Source organism: Oncorhynchus gorbuscha, linkage group LG02 (genome assembly GCF_021184085.1).
Source record: "Oncorhynchus gorbuscha isolate QuinsamMale2020 ecotype Even-year linkage group LG02, OgorEven_v1.0, whole genome shotgun sequence".
In the NCBI taxonomy this organism is placed as follows: domain Eukaryota; kingdom Metazoa; phylum Chordata; class Actinopteri; order Salmoniformes; family Salmonidae; genus Oncorhynchus; species Oncorhynchus gorbuscha.
The window spans coordinates 92,197,561-92,212,659 of NC_060174.1; the positions used below are offsets into that span (position 1 = coordinate 92,197,561).

At 42.0% G+C, this 15,099-nt stretch overlaps 1 protein-coding gene across 2 annotated transcripts in view; it reads right to left on the bottom strand.

Annotated features, from left to right (window-relative positions):
* tmem132e (transmembrane protein 132E) overlaps positions 1-15,099 on the bottom strand; it is a 337,250-nt gene that overhangs the window by 81,046 nt on the left and 241,105 nt on the right. The window contains exons 1-2 of one of the 2 annotated variants that reach the window (XM_046327277.1): positions 2,138-2,752; positions 370-1,309 (exon numbers count right to left, since the gene is read on the bottom strand). In XM_046327277.1, the coding sequence (XP_046183233.1) occupies positions 370-1,309; positions 2,138-2,216 (1,019 nt within the window). In that variant the 5' untranslated portion in view covers positions 2,217-2,752. Of the gene's footprint in view, positions 1-369; positions 1,310-2,137; positions 2,753-15,099 lie in introns of those variants that run through there. The other variant, XM_046327284.1, reaches the window with a different exon arrangement.

Sequence of the window (15,099 nt, forward strand, 5' to 3'; positions counted from 1 at the left end):
AGTTAATCCTGGATAAAGGGTTAACCCTGGATAAATGGTTAGGGTTAACCTTGGAGAAGGGTTAGGGTTAACCCTGGATAAAGGGTTAGGGTTAACCTTGGAGAAGGGTTAACCCTGGATAAAGCGTTAGGGTTAACCCTGGAGAAGGCGATAAACAACTATGTCAGTAATGCTTGGACAGTGCTTATGTAAGGCAGTAAGTAACACATTGACCATATTTCCTTATGAAAGCACACACTGTGATTCCTTGCCTCCTTAGCTGTATTGGAGGAGAAGGACCAAGGTCCCTAACCTCTGACCTAGGGGAGATGATGTGAAGAATCCAGGAAAGATGAATTGAGAAGAAAATTAATTGAAATACCCACTTACTTGAGGGTGAACTGCTCCACGGTGGAGTTGGGCACCAGGTAGAGGAAGATGTTGAGGGTCTCGCCTGGCTTCAGCGGCTTCTCCGGCAACCTCAGGAACATGTTCTTATCCAGCTGCTTGTCCACCACCAACTGCTCCTGGCTGGACTGGTACAGGCTGATGCTACCGATGCGGAGGAGGGGGTGCTGAGAGGGCGGCTCACCCTGTGATCCTCCTCTGCGGCCCGAGCTCTCGCCGCACTCCCCTCCACTGTCTGGGTCGTGGAGGGTGTAGTAGAGCTCCGTCTGTAGGGTCTCCACACTCAGCTCCAGGCCCAAGCTGTCGCTGGAGCCTTTCCTCCGGCCCAGGGGGGCCACATTGGTATTGAACCAGGTGGGGGGCAACTCCAGCTGGGCCAAGCACTGGGCCAGGTTCCCCCAAAGGCGGCACGACGTCTTGATCTCGCGTACGTCACGGAAGGCGTGGAGCCTCACGCAGGGCAGCTTGTCCTGGACCTTGAAGTCATCCCAGTCGCGACCTGCTATGTAGAAGAGCACCTGGACCACAGGGTTGCTGGAAAACACCCTTGACTGGACAATAAAGGCCCGGACCTTCCAGTTGACTGTCAGCCGCCCGGGGATGTCCAGGGGGCTGGAGGGCTGAAGGAGGTCCTTGGGCAGGCTCTGGTCCTGGGCGAACGGGCCAAAGGTGATGTTGACGGCGGGAAGCTCCTTGGTCTGAAAGACCACAAAGCTCTCAGAACGCTGGAGAGGATGTCCGTTGGTGGGGATACCGCTGCTTTGGCCCGAGGACCTGGTCTCTCGCAGGAAGAAGGCCAGCTGGGCGTTGGAGAGCTTAAAGTTGGAGGGAAGGTAGACATCAGGAGGGGTGGGGGTGGATGTGACTGCCGAAGAGCTGAGGAGAGCATCTGAGCTTGTCGGGGATACCTTCCCTGCAAATGCTGATCAGAGAGAAAGAGAAAAAGAGAGGACAAGGTTATAATTTTTACAATGCAACATGTAATTTCTTTCTTTGCCATTTTCACCTGCTCTTTACATTTAACTGCCACACACACACACACACACACACACACACACACACACACACACACACACACACACACACACACACACACACACACACACACACAGACACACAGACACACAGACACACAGACACACAGACACACAGACAGACAGACAGACAGACAGACAGACAGACAGACAGACAGACAGACAGACAGACAGACAGACAGACAGACAGACAGACAGACAGACAGATTTTACCATCTCACCCAGTCAGAGAAGGATGAAATGTGAACAGTCAATGAACACTAATCATCTGGTAAAGGGGCAGTATGTGTCAAGTGGCTTGCAGGCAGGTTGGGTCATTGTACGGTTGTACCCGTTAATAAGCTGCCCGGCCATTGATCTATATCATACATGCTGTTCACAAGATACAGCTCAACACAACACGCTCAATCGATTGTTCCTCGAGTTCAATAACACACCAGTAGTCAGTCTTAAAATTGACTGAGAAGCTAACGATTGGACAAAACGCAGAGGTTTTTAAAAAAACAAGACATTTGACGAGGACAAAATGTAAAAGCTAAATAGGGTTAAATAGGGAGATCATTTAGGACAAAATAAAGTGGGAACAAACAAAAACGTGTTACATAATCACAAACTCAGAGAAAAGAACAACTTAAAACATATACCCTCAAGCTATAACATACAATCTGCTCAGGCATAGGACACAGTCATAAAGAAACACTATTGATGTGACATACTTATCAGAAGTACCAAGAATAGGGCATAAAAGTGCCAAAGCCTTTCCAGACAGACCAAATAAGAGATTAAAAGTCCCATGTTCCAAATGGCCTGGCATTGAAAGTATATTTCCTTGAATAGCCTTTGAAAAGCGAATATCCAATCATCAGTAGAGAGTTTGCAGTCACACAATTAACCGATCCTCAAGCATCAGTAAAAAAAACATCTCCACAGATATTCACTGTACTGGAACAGATTTCTCAGTGGCTCAATTGCTTGCACTGCAGCACATGCCTGTGGGGGACCTGCAGAGGTTCTTGAACCTCTGCTTCTATTCCCTTTGGTGCAGTCGTGGTCCACAGCAAAGACACACAGAAGCTCTTTGAATCCAGTCCACATGCAGCTTCACTCTGGCAGCAGTCCCTTATAGACCAAACCCCTCCTCGCTAGCTGGGTCTAATGCTGTAGACAAAGCCTTGACACCGCCCCGTCTCGCCACACCTAGCCTCAGTCTATAATCACCATTTTAGCTCCCAGCCAGAGCTAAGACACACAGGCCTCAAAGGACTCTTGAACCACACACTCGAGGAAAAAAAATCTCCAGCTCGATTCATCCTCTCCCACAGGACGTGTTCAGGCAGGCTCTTCTGTTTGTGTGTGAGTCAGTGAGTGAGCGAGTGTCTGTATGTGTTGGAGGGGAGGGGTGAGGTGGGAATGGGGGAGGAATGTATTACTTGAATGCCTTCAGGCAAAGAGAGTGAGCGGGAGAGAGGGGGGGATTAGCTAAAGATCATTGACGAATTAGCTCTCCCTCTACTCCTCACTCTCCTCCTCTCTTCTTCTGCCACGGCCCGAGGAAGAGAACGAGGGTACGTGGGGGAGGGGAGGGTTAGGGGATTTCGACTACTTTTCCCCCTAAATCACAAGTTGCTTGAATTCCTACAATAAAAGACAAGGGAATTCTTGGATGTGTGTGTGGGCCAGGCTTACACTCGGCATCACGCTCAACAGAAGGCCGAAGAAAAGATGAAGGGGCCTGTTGTTCTTTCCACCACGAACCGTTTCACTTATTTCCACATCAAGAAGATAAACGGAATAATTCTCATCTCGCAATGAGGTAGATGTTCTTGGGCACTGTTTTTATCAGTTATTTTCAGTCATGTATCAGATTTCCCAAAGGACTACAGATGAGATTTTGCGTATCTGCTTGAGGAACCAGTACATTTCTCGGAGTTGTCTGAGCCTCCTTCAAAAATGATTTCATATCATTTATAGCTGATTTAGCATTATCGGGAAAAAAGGGGTCCATTTATCGCAATATGGGTTTTTGTACATATCGCCCAGCTCTAGTCAAACATGGTGCACTCCCACAGTGTGGTCGACTCTGACCGTCTGAGGGCCAGGCAATGAAGTACCTCTTTAGGGGACTGACATGATACTCTCATCTCTGCAGAGCAGAGCAACGCTGTTCCATTATGAGACCACATTAGCTGCTTGAGTGTCTCTTCATCCCTTTCTAAACACGCGTAATGCACACAACCGATTGCTCTTGTATAGTTCCCCGTTCCTCCCTCCCTCCTACTGTGTACTCCAGCCCGAGGCACACTATGGTCTGATTGAGGGGGCATGATTTATGGCCCACAATGCACTGGGGTACTTCCCCTCTTCACCTGGGGTGCCCTTCCTTTTCGTTGCTGCTGTATCAAAGTGCGGTGGGGATGGGGGAGCAGATGGGGCTTACAAATGGAAATCTGATAGTTCTCCCCTCCCCTATTACCATTTGGCTTCCTATTAGACCTAAGGGCCAAATTTAGTGGCTTCTCTTCCTGTTGCATGCTCTGTTAACATGATACACATCTGTTGGGTGGGGGAAATGAATGTGTAGCACTAGCAAGCATCACCTCAGGGCTCTTTCCATCTATCAGAACATTTGCCCTGATGGGGATTAATGAAACATTTTGCCTACTATTGGTTGTTAAGGTTGGGGCTATTTCATTCAGCTTAGTGTGTACTATTATGTTGCAAACCATTTCTCCCTCAAGATTACATTTCCCCCCCATGTAAGATAAAACATATAATATTGCAGAAATGACCTTCTCTTATCCTCCAACTTGTTAGGATGCATCAAGTCAATTTATAATTTCAGAGGGTTTATTTATTGACAAAAAGTGATGAAATGTAGACATCAGTGAAACTAATCATTTGCAGAGGGCTAGAATGACATAAAGCTGGATCCGTTTGATCTCGCTACTTTATGCTAATCACTTGCTCAATGGCCACAACTCAGACAGTCTGCTGCATTAGCTAGATAGGAGTTAGCATAACAAACAATGGTTGCAAATAAGTTGATTTGCATAAAAAACTGGGCATTTGCTTTGAGGCTTTTGGTGTCTCATGTCTGGGTATTAGTTCACAGACACGGCACGGCACAGTATCCTGAAAACGAAACGCACAGCAAATATGTAATTAATGTTGTAATGTTTGTTATATCAGTACAAACACAGCAACATCATTTCCTGGCAAACCTGCCTACTTTGTAGCACCCCTCATCTCCCATCAAAGCTCCATTGCCTCCAATGGTATTTGTTTACGCATTGGAGGGCCAATGCTGCAGGGAAAGTTATATGTTAGAGTAGGGTGCTGGCATTTTTGTTTTGCCTCATTTTCTCTGGTGGGGGTTCAATTTGCCACTTGCGCATTTGAAATGTGCAAATCACAGTTTCTGTGAAATAGGCCGACACTGAAGAGGGAACATGCTATATAAACATAGTCTAGCTTAATAATGAGTGATGTGAGAAAAACGTACATCTACAAAGGAGTTATAGTACATTATTCTCTGTTTAAGTAACAGCGCTGGTTTGCTGATGCCATGAAAAGGCTCCTGTGTCTAGTGTTGAGCGATTAATGCTTTTTTTTTTTCAGTTTGATTATTAAAAAATAATAACCGTTTTCAATTTTGGTTTTGAATTATTATTATTTTTTACATGAAATGTACTATGAAATAAAGAAGTTACAGTAATTTTTTTTGTGTTTTTCTAGGGCAATTCCAAAGCCAAAAATAGTGAACATTCAATTGCCAAAACTTTGAAAATATTCCATTGTCTCTGTCAGGTCCACATGGGGTAGAAATCAATAGACAAATAGGAAATTAATATGAAATAATACAATATTTCAGTTGTGTATACTATAAAATGGTAAGAAGCACGGTTTGGCGGGTCATGTTTCGGAGGACGCATGACCTGACCTTTGCCTCTACCGAGCCCGTTGGGGAGTTGCAGTGATGAGACAAGATTGTAATTGGATCGCAATTGGAAATCATGAAAGTTGGGAGGAAAAGGGGGTAAAATGTTTTTTTTTTTTTATTGTGTCCCAAATAGTTCTTGACTTGATTTCTCTGTTTTCTTTCGTGAATTATTTTATTTCTCTTTAGTGAAACAGCACATTGGAATTCAGGTAATTGAACCGACGTCAGTCAATCAGTTTTGTTTAATAACACCCTCACCCAAAAAGTTGGATATTCGCGCAGCACTAACAGTTGTAGATATAAAGCAGCCTGTCAAAGTCATTGAAAATATAGACACGGGCTGTTATGAGCTGAGTGGCACAGGTTAAAATATGCAGAGAAATTAATGGGAGAGCAAGGTAGGTTAAATGAATAAATGCCTCTTCAATAGGGCGGCAGCGTAACCTAGTGGTTAGAGCATTGGACTAGTAACCGGAAGGTTGCGAGTTCAAACCCCCGAGCTGACAAGGTACAAATCTGGCGTTCTGCCCCTGGACAGGCAAGTTAACCCACTGTTCCCAGGCCGTCATTGAAAATAAGAATATGTTCTTAACTGACTTGCCTGGTTAAATAAAGGTTAAAAAATTAATAAAATAAAAATGACAGGGGAGGGAAAGGTTGCTCGAGTGAACGGCAGCGTCTTCACCGTCTCTGTCATCGGAGCATTCCCATCGATCCTAAATGTCTTACGCAATTTTACATTGTGCAGAATATCGATCTTATAAAGTATTGAGGTTGAAAAACAAAGGTATACATATTTCATAGACATCAGTCAATCACTACATAGAAACATTTCACAATGTAAAATAAAAACGGCTGATGTCAAACTGAGTAAATGAAATATGTCACGTTCTGACCTTAGTTCTGTTGTTATGTCTTTGTTTAGTATGGTCAGGGTGTGAGTTGGGTGGGATTTCTGTGTTTAGCCTGGTATGGTTCTCAATCAGAGGCAGCTGTCAATCGTTGTCCCTGATTGAGAACTGGTTTCACTTTTGATTTGTGGGTGATTGTTTCCTGTGTCAGTGTTTGTTTCACATGGGACTGTTTCATTTGTTTCAGTTATTCACGTTGTTATTTTGTAGTTTAGTGTTCATGTAAATAAAGTATTGTTATGAACACTTACCACGCTGCACATTGGTCTGACATCTCTTACTCCTCGTCAGAAGAAGAGGATGAGCGTTACAAAATATTAGTAGTCTGTGCTTGCTGCTCAATATTCTAATGTTCTAAAGATATTTTCCAAATCACATTTCTCAGAGACAATGATATGGCCATTTGTGCAGATGTTGAATATTCATGAGTCATATGAAAAGTTACTAATGTTCCTCCATATTGCTAAGCAATAGGTATCTACAGTGCTGTGAAAAAGTATTTGCCCCCTTCCTGATTTCTTATGTTTTTGCAAATTTGTCACACTTAAATGTTTCAGATCATCAAACAAATTGTAATATTACACAACGATAACAACGATAACCCAAGTAAACACAAAATGCAGTTTTTAAGTGATACTTTTATTTATTAAGGGAAAAAAAGCTATCCGAACCGTCATGGTCCTATGTGACAAAGTAATCACCCCCCCCCCCTTGTTAAATCATGAATTTACTGTGGTTAATCACATTTTTTGGAAAGCTGAGTTCAATTTCACTAGCCACACCCAGGCCTGATTACTGCCAGAACTGTTGAATCAAGAAATCCCTTAAAAAGAACCTGTCTGAAAAAAGTGAAGTAGGCCAAAAGATCTCAAAAAGCAAGACATGCCGCGATTCAAAGAAATTCAGGAACAGATGAGAAACAAAGTAATTGACATCTATCAGTCTGGAAAGGGTTACAAAGCCATTTCTAAAGCTTTGGGACTCCAGCGAACCACGGTGAGAGCCAGTATCCACAAATGGAGAACATTTGGAACAGTGGTGAACCTTCCCAGGATTGGCCGGCCGACCAAAATTACCCCAAGAGCGCAGCGACGACTCATCCAAGAGGTCACAAAAGAACCCACAACAACATCTAAAGAACTGCAGACCTCAGTTAACCTCTTGAACCTCTGGGGGCAGTATTTCATTTTTGGATGAAAAACGTTCCCGTTTTAAAGAAGATATTTTGTCACAAAAAGATGCTCGACTATGCATATAATTGACAGCTTTGGAAAGAAAACACTCTGACATTTCCAAAACTGCAAAGATATTGTCTGTGTGTGCCACAGAACTAATGCTACAGGCGAAACCAATATGAAATTTCATACAGGAAGTGAGACAGATTTTGAATGCGCTGTGTTCCAATGTCTCTTTATATGGCTGTGATTGCGCAAGGAATGAGCCTACACTTTCTGTAGTTTCCCCAAGTTGTCTGCAACATTGTGACGGATTTGTAGGCACATCATTGGAAAATTGACCATAAGAGACTCCATTTACCAGGTGTCCGCTCGGTGTCCTCCATCAAAATTATTGCGTAATCTCCAGGTGCGTGCATTTTTCCATTTTGTTCAGAGGAGAAACCAAACTGCCACGAGTGATTTACCATCGAATAGATATGTGAAAAACACCTTGAGGATTGATTCTAAACAACGTTTGCCATGTTTCTGTCGATATTATGGAGTTAATTTGGAAAAAAGTTTGCCGTTGTAATGACTGAATTTTCGGGGTTTTTCTTAGCTAAACGTGATGAACAAAACGGAGCGATTTCTCCTACACAAATAATATTTTTGGAAAAACGGAACATTTGCTATCTAACAGAGTCTCCTCATTGAAAACATCCGAAGTTCTTCAAAGTTAAATTATTTTATTTGAATGCTTTTCTTGTTTTTGTGAAAATGTTGCCTGCTGAATGCTAGGCTTAATGCTATGCTAGCTATCAAAACTCTTACACAAATGCTTGTGTAGCTATGGTTGAAAAGCATTTTTTGAAAATCTGAGATGACAGTGTTGTTAACAAAAGGCTACGCTTGTGAGCCAATATATTTATTTAATTTCATTTTCGATTTTCATGAATAGTTAACGTTGCGTTATGGTAATGAGCTTGAGGCTATAATTACGCTCCCGGATACGGATTTTTTTCTTAGCCAAACGTGATGAACAAAACAGAGCGATTTCTCCTACACAAATAATCTTTTTGGAAAAACGGAACATTTGCTATCTAACTGAGAGTCTCCTCATTGAAAATATCCGAAGTTCTTCAAAGGTAAATGATTTCATTTGAATGCTTTTCTTGTTTTTGTGAAAATGTTGCCTGCTGAATGCTAGGCTTAATGCTATGCGAGCTATCAATACTCTTACACAAATGCTTGTGTAGCTATGGTTGAAAAGCATTTTTTGAAAATCTGAGATGACAGTGTTGTTAACAAAAGGCAAAGCTAGTGAGCCAATATATTTATTTAATTTCATTTGCGATTTTCATGTATAGTTAACGTTGCGTTATGGTAATGAGCTTGAGGCTATAATTACGCTCCCAGATACGGGATTGCTCGTCGCAACAGGTTAAGGTCAGTGTTCATGACTCAACCATTAGAAAGAGACTGTGCAAAAATGGCATCCATGGCAGAGTTCCAAGGCGAAAACATCTGCTGACCAAAAAGAACATAAAGGCTCATCACACTTTTGGCAAAAAACATCTTGATGATCCCCAAGACTTTTGGGGAAAATATTCTGTGGACTGACGAGACAAAAGTTGAACTTTTTGGAAGGTGTACGTCACGTTATATCTGCCGTAAAAGAAACACAGGATTTCAGAAAAGGAACATTATACCAATAGTCAAATATAGTGGTAGTGTGATGGGCTGCTTTGCTGCTTCAGGACCTGGACGACTTGCTGTGATTGATGGAACCATGAATTCTGCTCTCTACCAAAACATCCTGAAGGAGAATGTCCGGCCATCAGTTCGTGATCTCAAGCTGAAGCGCACTTGGGTTCTGCATCAGGGCAATGATCCAAAACAGACCAGCAAGTCCACCTCTGAATGGCTAGTCAAAGTCCGGACTTGAATCCGATTGAGATGATGTTGTGTGACCTTAAAAAGGCGGTTCATGCTCAAAAACCCTCCAGTGTGGCTGAATTAAAACAATTCTGCAAAGAAGAGTGGGCAAAATTCCTCCACAGCAATGTGAAAGAATCATTGCCAGTTATCGCAAACGCTTGATTCTAGTTGTTGCTGCTGAGGATGGCACAACCAGTTATTAGGTTTAGGGGGCAATTATTTTTTCGCATAGGGCCATGAAGGTTCGGATAGCAAATAAAATCATCACTTAAAAACTGCATTTTTTTACTTGGGTTATCTTTGTGCAAAAAAATAAGAAATCAGGAACTTCAAACATGGGTGGAGGTACATGCCTTCTTTCCCCCCATCCCTGGGTTTTGTCTATTTTCATCAATGCCAGAAATTGATGTTTTCACTTTATTATGTCTGATAGACAAAACACAACATGTCAGTCATTTTACAAGACTTAAAAGTAAGATGTAAAATTGTACTATGAGATGTTCATGTTTTAAGAATCAAAATATGTTTGTAGCTAGCTAGCTACCAGCTAAACAAAGCTTGTTGTTGCCTTGTCATTGCTTGTGTTATTCAAAATGACATACTGTTTTTATCTGGGATGTGGAACACCTGATTCAAACACATTTTAAACTGATTTATTGCATTTCAGAGTTGTGTGTGTTGACAATCCCATTACACACAAAGGGTATCGGGGCAAGTAAGCAGATTTAATCTTGAGCTGCCTCTAAAATGATGAGGTACAGATTAATGTATCCCTAATCGCCATCATTAATAGAAAAAAACTGCAACGTAATACCATTAGAATGAGATGGATATTTGAAACCCCATCGCTGACACCGATTGCTATACACATTCAGCAATTGGGCACATTCAGGTCAGACCATTACACATTTACAGTCTCAAAAATACAGAATAGAACCAGAAACTGGGAAAATAGTGAAGCTTTCATGGAGGCAGATGACATGCCGTATCGTGGACAGTAACAGTGAAATGCCCATTTGGTTCCTGTATGCTCCAAGAGAAACAGAGCTGGTTGCTCATGGATCTATGCATATTAAATACCTATGTGCACAATACAAGTGTCATTGTAAGACTGGGGAACAGAATACAGGTAGAAAATAACTTTATGTTTTTGGACCTCCACATCCAGCTTCTTTAACTGTGGGATCGTCTGAGACCAGCCACCCGGACAGCTGATGAAACTGAGGGGTATTTCTGTCCGTAAAACTTATTCTGATTGGTTCTGGCTCCCCAGTGGTTGGGCCTGGCTCTCCAGTGGGTGGGTCTGACTCCCAAGTGGGTGGATCTATGCCCTCCAAAGCCCACCCACGGCTGTGCCTCTGCCCAGTCATGTGAAATCCATTGATTTATTTATTTATATTTTTGTTCAGTATGTGTGTATATATATATATATATTAAAGATTTAATTTAAATTTTATAAACAAAACAAAACATAAACATACAAATGACAACATCACACATGCCCAGACCTACTAGCACACCCCCATCTCCAGCGCCCGCATCACTTTACGCCACATGGCCTGTTAATCGCACCATTTTGTTTCTCTCCATAGTCCACACACTTTCAATATTTAAATAATAAATAACATGATTTTTTCCATTGTGTTAACGATGGCGATTTCCAAGTTTTTAGTATACGGTTTTTAAAGATGAATGATGAGAAGAGAATCGTCCAACCCATCGGGGATATACGTTCATTGTTGTAAGAAAATATCTGCCAATTACAATTCCATGACTGTAATACTTGTGTTACTATAGGCTATAAAAGTGGAGGGAAATTCTGGTGCATTTCCACCATCAGGCTAAGCTCCAGTGTTAGGCTCAACATTTTGCTCTTTCTGTTTCCACCTTTGAGGCCTGGCCCAAAAAAGTCAATTATGTTATATGTTTTTATGGGCCTTATTCAATTAGCCTAAAATCGATCAGTCAAAATTTCGGGAGCGAGACAAAACTATTACTTTGCAGTAAGAATGAACATTTTTAATATCTCAATCAAAAAAATAATGTTGATAGGGCCTGAACTATAATACTATATTGTAATATATCACTGATATCACTGATGTGATCTTCCTGTCTGGGTTGGCCACCCCCCTTGGGTTGTGCCGTGGCAGAGATCTTTGTGGGCTATACTCGGCCTTGTCTCAGGATGGTAAGTTGGTGGTTTAAGATATCCCTCTAGTGGTGTGGGTGCTGTGCTTTGGCAAAGTGAGTGGGGTTATATCCTTCCTGTTTTGGCCCTGTCCGGGGGTGTCAACGGATGGGGCCACAGTGTCTCCTGACCCCTCCTGTCTCAGCCTCCAGTATTTATGCTGCAGTAGTTTGTGTCGGGGGGCTAGGGTCAGTTTGTTATATCTGGAGTACTTCTCCTGTCCTATCCAGTGTCCTGTTCTGAATTTAAGTATGCGCTCTCTAATTCTCTCTTTCTCTCTCTCTCGGAAGACCTGAGCCCTAGGACCATGCCTCAGGACTACCTGACATGATGACTCCTTGCTGTCCCCTGTCCACCTGGCCGTGCTGCTGCTCCAGTTTCAACTGTTCTGCCTGTGATAATTATTATTTGACCATGCTGGTCATTTATGAACATTTGAACATCTTGGCCATGTTCTGTTATAATCTCCACCCGGCACAGCCAGAAGAGAACTGGCCATCCCACATAGCCTGGTTCCTCTCTAGGTTTCTTCCTAGGTTTTGGCCTTTCTAGGGAGTTTTTCCTAGCCACCGTGCTTCTACACCTGCATTGCTTGCTGTTTGAGGTTTTTGGCTGGGTTTCTGTACAGCACTTTGAGATATGATGTACGAAGGGCTATTTAAATATATTTGATTTGATTTAATTAGCACAAAAAGTATTGTGATCTAAAACAACCAACCTTCTGACCCTCTCTCTCTCACCCACCCACCCACGCACCCACGCACGCACGCACGCACGCACGCACGCACGCACGCACGCACACACACACACACGCCACACACACTGGCCACACACACTGGCCACACACACTGGCCACACACACTGGCCACACAAATTTAGGATTGATTTCACATTGAAGACTGCTTAATGAGCAAGGAAAGAGAAAGCAATATGGATAGAGCTAGTCCACTGGGAACTCTAATGAGCCCATTGACTGAAAGGGTTTCTGCGGAGGTTGATAATTGATTACACCAGAAATGCATTGCTTTCACCTTCATACAGAGAAGCTGTCTGCTATCACCCTCACACGAGATGAAAACAAATCTAGCTCTATGATTCAGAATTAACCTGTTGTGACTAGGGGGCAGTATTTTCAAAAAAAAAAAAAACATTCCCGTAGTAACGGATATGAAGAACAAACGGAGCTATTTCGCCTACAAAAATAATATTTAGGGAAAAAAGGAACATTTGCTATCTAACTGGGAGTCTCGTGAGTGAAAACAGCTCATCAAAGGTAAACAATTTAATTTGATTGCTTTTCTGATTTCCGTGACCAAGTTACCTGCTGCTAGCTGGACAAAATGCTATGCTAGGCTATCGATAAACTTACACAAATGCTTGTCTAGCTTTGGCTGTAAAGCATATTTTGAAAATCTGTAATGACAGGGTGATTAACAAAAGGCTAAGCTGTGTCTCAATATATTTAATTTGTGATTTTCATGAATAGGAATATTTTCTAGGGATATTTATGTCCGTTGCGTTATGCTAATTAGTGTCAGGCGATGATTACGCTCCCGCATGCGGGATGGGGAATCACTAGAGGTTTTAAGCTGTTTTGCAAAAAACGGCTTACAAATGCAGAGTTTCAGCCCTCAGGCAGATTGAAATTTTTCTTGAATCTTGCCCTGGAAGGCAATAAATGCCAACCTGCATAAAACAGTGAGACAACCTGTATGTTTGACAATGTAAATGGGGTTACACTCTCCTACAGCTGTTGATAGTAAGTTTCAATTTTAGTTTCAAGTTTTATTGGCCTGTGCTCGGAATTGTGAAATGCATTTCTTGCAAGCTCTTTCCCAACAATGCAGTAATGAATATCAGTAGTACTATAAAATAAAGTAAAGTAGAACAAAAACACACGAGAAATAGAAACAAGACGAACACAAGAAAGTAAGTAAGTTATATACAGGGTAAGTTCTAGGGTCATTGCCAATACCATATTTACAACGTGCAGACTCCATGAGGAACAATAAAATCATTATATTAAAATATTGGTTATGTTAGATACTAAAATCAGATCCAACAACCATATCTAGGGGTAAGAAATCCAGGGCTTAAAACATGATGAGTCATGTTTTCTTGTAAATCCACAATTTGGATCCCTCCACATCCTCATAGTGTCACACCTGCTCCTGCTTCCCCTCTCTTGGAGCTTGAATATATAGTACCCCGCATAACACCAGTCTCAACGTCAGCAGTGAAGAGGTGACTCTGGGATGCTGGCCTTCTAGGCAGAGTTGCAAAAAAGAGCCATATCTCAGACTGGCCAATAAAAATAAAAGATTATGATGGGCAAAAGAACACAGACATTGGATAGAGGAACTCTGCCTAGAAGGCCAGTATCCGGGAGTCGCCTCTTCACTGTTGAGAAGCTGCCAGCTGAGGACTTGCAACGCTTCCGTTTCTCAAACTAGACACTCTAATGTACTTATCCTCTTGCTTAGTTGTGCACTGGGGCCTCCCACCCCTCTTTCTAATTCTGGTTAGAGACAGTTTGCGGGGTTCTGTGAAGGGAGTAGTACATAGTGTTGTACGAGATCTTCAGTTGATTGGCAATTTCTTGCATGGAATAGCCTTCATTTCTCAGAATAAGAATAGACTGACAAGCTTCAGTATAAAGTTATTTGTTTCTAGCCATTTTGAGCCTGTAATCGAACCCACAAATGCTAACGCTCCAAATACTCAACTAGTCTAAAGAAGGCCAGTTTTATTGTCATAAGGTCAATTTGTAAGTCGCTCTGGATAAGAGCGTCTGCTAAATGACTTAAATGTAATGTTATTGCACCTTTAATCAGCATAACAGTTTTCAGCTGTGCTAACATAATTTCAAAAGAGTTTTCTAATGATCAGTTAGCCTTTTAAAATTATAAACTTGGATTAGCTAACACAATGTGCCATTGGAACACAGCAGTGATGGTTGCTGATAAAAGTTTCCAGCTACAATAGTCATTTACAACATTAACAATGTTTACACTGTATTTCTGATCATTTTGATGTTTTAATGGACAAAAGATTGGCTTTTCTTTAAAAAACAAGGCCATTTCTAAGTGACCCCAAAGTTTTGAAAGGTTGTGTATATTGGGTATATTTGAAAGACATATAGTGGTACTAAGATATAACTTACACACGTTTGTAACAATAACTTCCTATGCAAAAATAAACTCATTCGCAGTAAATTGAAAAAATAAAATTCATTAGCTTTGCAATTGCTGGGAGCTATTCAGGAAAACCCTGTAAAGAAAGCCTTTACAATGTCATGCCCTGTCCCCAGATCGAGTGGGGGATTTTTAGCCGATGGATTTTGAGCCTCTGTGCTCTTGGGTGGGAGGAAAATATATCTTTGTTTCAAACTCCTTCGCTCTCACACACACACAGCTTTTAGTTTGCTTGTTCCCATGGTGATGGACTCCAAACCTCCCTGCCAGATCACCATAACAACCAGGGGTACCAAGAACATTTGTCCTTGCCTTGGCTTGAGAACAAGACCCCCAATCCCGGAATACCT